Below are 6,771 nucleotides of genomic sequence, written 5' to 3'. Positions count from 1 at the left end.
GTAGTAGTAGTAGTAGTAGTAGTAGTAGTAGTAGTAGTATTAAGTGCCCACTAGACATGATGTTATTTCATTCTTTTTTTATGGTCACTAACCAGGATCACAAAGAAAATAAATGTTTATTTTCTATTTCAAATAAAATAAAGTGTGAACATAATTATAACAGTATGGTTGAAGTGATCAAGGTGGAATGATAATTACTTAAATCTAATTAACCTATGTATGTTTCATGATATAGAACAGGTTATATTAAATTGCAATAGACTTATGTATGATTTTTTTTTTTTAAGGAGGTGTCCGGTGGTACCCCAACTGCACAGGACGGGATGGTTGAGTGTGGAAGGGAAGTAGGAAAGAGGGAGGAAAGGAGGAGTGGTGGTAGAATTAGGGAGGAGGAGGGAGTGGTAAGTGGAAGAGGGTGGTGCGAGAGGGGTACACCGGACACGTCTGTGAATGTTTTGTTTAATTTTATTTTTTTTGATTGATATTGTGATAAAAGATTTATGTTTATGTTTTTTAAATGAAAAATAATAAAAAATTTAAAATAAAAAAAAAATTGCAATAGACTTATTCTCGAGAATCGTATAACTTCTCTAACAATAGCATTTCATAAATAGAAATAGTTTGATAATAATGAAAATGGTAATGTTTTAAAACATTTACAACTAACAGGAGTTGAAACATTTGCAAACCTAGGACGATTCAAATGTTGTTATATTTAAAAGTTATTGTTATGTTTAAGCTATTATTAGTCAATAGTTTGATGTTCTTTTGTTTGTAAATGCCTCCTTTTTTTAAAAGACAAAAGTATTGTATGATGGATATGAACTTTATTTCAGTGCATTCCCTCTAGGCACCATTTGCTCCATTTACATCAATGCATGTCTACACAGATGCCAGATTTAGGCAGAAGTTTGCAAAGCACTGAGCAAAGTGAGAAATTCTGTGAACAGTATTATATAAACTTTGTAATACACTGGAGAAAAGCTCCCCATTTGTCCTATTGTAATATCTTTTAAGGATTTGGCAAATCATCATACCAAGGCTGCAAGGTGCTAAAGATTATCATGGTCCCTTGAGATTTAGCGCATGAAAAAAATAAAACAATAAATAAATTAGCAGAGAAAAATTGTCTAGCAGCCCATATCTGATCACCCCCAAATGTGATTCCCTTAAGATAAAAACAAGAAAAATCATTCCATAAATCAAAACACATTGTCAATAGGTGTGTTTGCGTGTAAGGCCTAGAACTCACAACTTCTTGGTTTCTAACCTTACCTGATGCCTTCACATTACACCAAACTGGCTCTCACCATAGCGTAAATTAAGCATCTATAAAGACAAAATGAAAAGATTAATGTATAATTTGTGTTTAGATTGATTTAGCTCAAAGCAATTTCAAGAACGCGTCCTGACCATTCTAGATTCCTTATAAAAGGAGAAATGTGATCGCTGAGCAACCTAGGATAACAGATCCCGTTTCAGACAGAAGAACACTTGGGCATCATGATTCCTACCATCCAGAGGGGAGGAAAAAAATAATAATCTAGTAGAATAAACCTGCTATTTATCCTTACAGAGACGTGTATGCACTGCAGTGGGGAAAACTATCGAGGCAAAGCTTCCACCACGGAATCTGGGCTCACGTGCCAGGCGTGGGCTTCCCAAGAGCCCCATGCTCACGGGTACATTCCTTCAAAGTAAGTCTACAATCCTCAGTTTCACTCATGGACCCTTATTAGTGACATATGGGGAAAAGTGAAAGTGTGTGTGGGAAACAAATCATTTCAGGTAACTGTTGTCCTTGAAAAGGAAAATAACAGCATACATTATTATTATTATTTTTTAAACAAATTTTTATTAATTTTTCATTGAAAAACAAAAACATAGATCTTTTATCACAATATCAACCAAAAAAGAATCAATACTAATCAATACATTCATGGACGTGTCCGGTGTCCCCCTCCTGCACCACCCTCTCACTTACCTACACCTTCCTCCTCCCATCCTACCACCACTCCTCCTTCCTCCCTCTTTCCTACCTCCCTTTCTCACTCAACCACCCGTCTGTGCAGTTGGGGTATCACCGGGCACCTCCTTAAAAAATCATACATATATATACATATAAATCTATAATACCAACCTACCCCTATCCCCCCTCCCCCCCCAGGACTTCCCAAAGCTAATCTAGGAAATAAACGCACAATATTTACATTATTTTTTAATGTAATCTATTAAGCAGCACACCTGGTTCACTGGAAAGTCTTTTACTCCAAATTTCATTAAGGGTGACTGAAAGTAGCATTTTTTCATCTCTATCGTAACTAAAAGTTTTGGCATCTAATAAATAAGTTTTTGGTTGCTTTTTTTTTTAGCTTAGATATGTGAACAGAAATAATGTAATTTAACATGCAGAGATATCTGCCCAGAGGGCAGGTGGTTAAAAAAAGTCAAGATGCTAGGTGTAAATAAAATAAAAGTCATTGTCCCTTTTTACATATTACCATCGATGCATTCAGTCACACTAGCCTTACTGTCTTGGATTTTGACACACACACGCATACTCCCCAACACCCACATTTATAGTTTTCTGAGGTGATATTGGGCTACATCCAAAGGAAATTCTGGGGATTCAAAGGGAGTTTTTCCTTTTTCTCCTCTGCCTTTATTTCCCACACATCAAATCTGCTCTGAGTAATCTCTGAACTAGAGAGATTAACAGAAAGAAATTTGAGATCGTAGAATGTGGTACTGTGGAAGAGGAATACAGGAATACATGATCTTGGGTGAACACCATTCTGTCAACATTGAAACACCATTGGGTTCAACCCCAACCTGTCAAGAGATGATTAGAAAGGCATTTCTACCTTTTCATCCAATATTCAGATTCCCAGAAAAGAATTTGATATCAAACTACTGTCGTAATCCTGATGGTGAGCCACGTCCTTGGTGTTTCACCTCCCTCCTGACAAAACGATGGGAATTCTGTGATATTCCACGGTGCGGTAAGTATCATTTATGTAATTACTGTCCTGCAATAATCACAATATAGTAACAATTCTGTGGAGAAAACAATGTTTTAATTCAAGTAGGAGAGTTTGGGGGGGATTCCTTTTAATCTTATAAAATTGGCTGTAGCTTTTAAAAATGGGATAAACTGAGTGTCGAGCCTCACATAACTGACAAACTCAACCAGTTTCAAAAAAGGCATCGTTAATGCTGCTCAAGTGGAAAAATGTACAGTAATTTGGAAAATAAAAGTAAGTTCCCAAGCAGATTTATAGCGGGCACCACGTGGGTTATTTTTTTCTCACTCTCACAGAAATATGAACAGATATTAAGTCATATAACCATCAAATCACCAGGATTGTAGCTTAGTTCAAGTGAAATATTAATCTAATAATACATATTTTGATAACAGGCAAACTATTATCAAATATTCACTTTAATAGATGGCTATTAGCTATATTTTAATTAAGGTATCACAATATAACGTGTAGCTTGAGCTTTATTATTTTATGCTACAATCCATGCATTCCAATTCAATGCATCTTGTTATTCTGTGATCTCTCTTTTATAAATGTAAAACATATACACAAGTGGCTTTTAAGAAAATAGCACATATATTCTATTTGTCTAGATAGCATATATATTCTATATGTCTATATTTTCAAAGTAGTCCTCATTTAGTAACAACAATTGGGACCAGCAATTGTGAAACTGCTAAGTGAAACTGGTTATGATTTTCTACAGCTTTCCTTTGCTTTACAGACCTGAAAAGGTTCAAGGATTGTTCACAAAGTTACTTTTTTATCACTGTGGTAAGTGCAAATGGTCACTAAATGAGGCAGTCACTAAACGAGAACTATCTGTGATTTTTTTTTTCATATGCAGTAGCTTTTTTGGCTTTTCACCTCTGGATTGCCAGGGCCTTGCAATTTTTAGCATACAGAGTCTAAAGGTGCTGATTTATTTTGCATTACCTTTGCGGATATAGCTATACCTCTGCCAGCTATTACGGGCCAACAGTGCCTTGTTGGAAATGGAGAAGATTATCGAGGAAATGTAGGAGTGACCGAAACAGGAAAAACCTGTCAATCATGGGCATCCCAAGAACCTCATACCCATGCAAGAAGTCCAGAAAACTACCCTTGCAAGTATGTTAAACAACTCTGTCATCACTTTGTTGCTATGGTAAAAAAAAAAGGCAAGGCATCCAGAAACAAACAACAGTTCAGTTATTTTGCTTCTCAGATAACAATAGCAATATACCACTTCACAGTGCTTTACAGCCCTCTCTAAGCGGTTTACAGAGTCAGCATATTGCCCCCAGCAATTTGGGTCCTCATTTTACCGACCTCAGAAGGATAGAAGGCTGAGTCAACCTTGAGCCGGCCAGGATCAAATTGCTGACTGTGAGCAGTGAGTTAACCTGCGGTACTGCATTCTGCAATAGTGGCAAATATCGGGTGTAGGATGAGGGTGAAGGTTCGTGAGTTAAACAAATTTCAGCCAGAGAATTCTGTTCGAAATTCAGTCTCAGGTTCATACTGCTACCTCAGAACTTGGCAGAGATACTATAACTGCCAACTAGTATGCTACTTGTTTTAGGTATCTTAAAAACAAATTGGCTTTCTCATATTGAAGGCTTCCAATTGGTGCCAGGTGATTATTATAAGTATTGAAGCTGAATTCATTTAGAGGTGGTAGGTCTCATAAAAGCTAAGTAGGCTTGACCTGCTTAGTATTTGGATGGAAAACCACTAAGAAATCCCAAGGTGTCTCCCTTTCTCTTCCATCCTCCCAAATACTGGAAGGAGTTCATGATTTTAGTGTTGCTAAAAATACCCCAAATGGATTTGTTGATATAGTCAAGGGTCAAGTTTGTCTGAAGGAAGGCTTCACATTGACCTTAATTTGGGGAAGGCTTGGTCTATGAAGTTAATGCTGCCCAAATCTGTTTAAGGGACATAGTCTTACTTAGCATCTTTCAAATAATAAATAGTTCCATATTGTGCCAAGCTACAACATGGCTTATGTATTTTTTTATTTTTTTTTTAATGAAATTTTTATTAATTTTCTTTTACATACATATGTTAATTTTTCAACCAACTGTCTGGGATCAGCTATGCTAATACATATTCAATTCCTAATCCTTCATTCTTTCCTCTAACCAACAATAAAATAAGTCCCAAGTTTGGTAGTAATCTATATCTTCTTTATCTTTCAATCTCATAGTTAATCTGTCCATCTGCGCATTCCAATATTTTTCTGATTATTTCTTCCTCTGGTGGTAGTCTTTCATTCTTCCAATATTGCGCAAAGATTATTCCCGCTGCTGTAGCGATGTGTAAAATCAAATATAAACTTTGCTTGTTAATCTTTTCAGGCATTATACCTAGTAAGAAAAGTTCAGGTTTAAAATCAAGATGTTCACTAGTATTTTTTCTAACCAAGCATGTATCTTTTTCCAATAGGCCTTTGCTTTGCCACATGTCCACCAAATGTGATAGTACGTGCCTGAGTTGTGCTTACATTTCCAACATCTATCTGACATATTTTTAAAGATTTTTGCTAATCTTGCTGGTGGCAAGTGCCATCTATAAAACATTTTATATTGTTAATTTATAATTTCTCTCCCATAATTTTTGCCACTTTTCTAGTTCTACATTGTGGCCAAAGTTTTTCACCCATCTTAGCGTTGTTTCTTTAACTTGTTCACTTTCCATTTCCAAAATTAGCAAAAAATTGTACATTTTCTTAATTAATTTCTCATCTGAGGTTAACAAAACCTTATCAAATACAGTTTGATCTTTATAAAATCCATACATTTTCATGTTTTTTTCATATCTATTTTGTAAATGTGCCCACCATGACAGGTTGATCCCCTGATTTTCCAGTTGTAGGTCATGCCCCTCTAAATATAACAACCTTTTATTTCTAAGCATTATCCATTCTTTCACCCATGTTAAAACAGATGCTTGATAATACAATGTCCATTCCGGCAACCCAAATCCTCCATTTTTCTTAGCGTCTTGTAATGTTTTCATCTTAATTCTAGCTTTCTCCCGCTGCCAAACAAAATTCAAAACTAATGAGTTTAAATCTTGAAAGAATTTTTTCTGAAGTTTTATCGGGATTGTTTGAAACAAAAATAAAATCTTCGGCAATACATTCATTTTAACTGTAGCAATTCTTCCTAATATTGACAATTGCAAATTCTTCCATCTTTCCAAGTCCAGCTTTATTTGTTTCAATAATTTTGTATAGTTATCTTCTTTTATTGACGAACATTTGGCCGAAAAATATATGCCTAAATATTTAACTTTTTCACTATCTGTACCTCTATTTTCTCTAGCATTTGCTTTTTCTGTTTATCTATGAGATTCTTAACTATTACCTTAGTTTTTTCTTTATTTATTTTTTAATCCCGCCATTTCTCCATACTGTTCTATCTTTCCCCATAGCTTAGGAATCATCTCTAAAGGTTCTTCTAGAATAAATACTAGATCATCAGCAAATGCTTGTAACTTGTATGTTTCATCTTTCATCTTCAGTTCTTTAATTTCTGTGTCTTATCCAGGGCTTTTTTTCTCAGAGAAAAGGTGGTGGAACTCACCTCCCTCCCCTGGCCACGCCCCCACCCAAACCTGGCCACGCCCTCATCAAACCCTAGGACCGCCCCTTTAGAGAACAGGAATGCAAGTAAAATTTGGGAGGGGCTATAAAAGTAAATGTATGGAATTACATAAAAAGCAATGCAGTACATGTGCA

General features: G+C 35.6%; 1 protein-coding gene across 1 annotated transcript in view; it reads left to right on the top strand.

Annotated features, from left to right (window-relative positions):
- The window catches only part of PLG (plasminogen), a 40,087-nt gene that overhangs the window by 7,863 nt on the left and 25,453 nt on the right, over nucleotides 1-6,771 (top strand). Inside the window, 3 exon segments of the mRNA XM_029285075.1 lie at nucleotides 1,577-1,697; nucleotides 2,884-3,002; nucleotides 3,995-4,154. Coding sequence (XP_029140908.1) covers nucleotides 1,577-1,697; nucleotides 2,884-3,002; nucleotides 3,995-4,154 — 400 coding nt within the window.

Source organism: Protobothrops mucrosquamatus, unplaced genomic scaffold (assembly GCF_001527695.2).
Source record: "Protobothrops mucrosquamatus isolate PMUCROS unplaced genomic scaffold, P.Mucros_1.0 scaffold1259, whole genome shotgun sequence".
NCBI classification, from domain to species: Eukaryota; Metazoa; Chordata; class Lepidosauria; order Squamata; family Viperidae; genus Protobothrops; species Protobothrops mucrosquamatus.
Note: the sequence above shows the minus strand (reverse complement) of the source record. Positions and strands in the feature narration are given on the sequence as shown.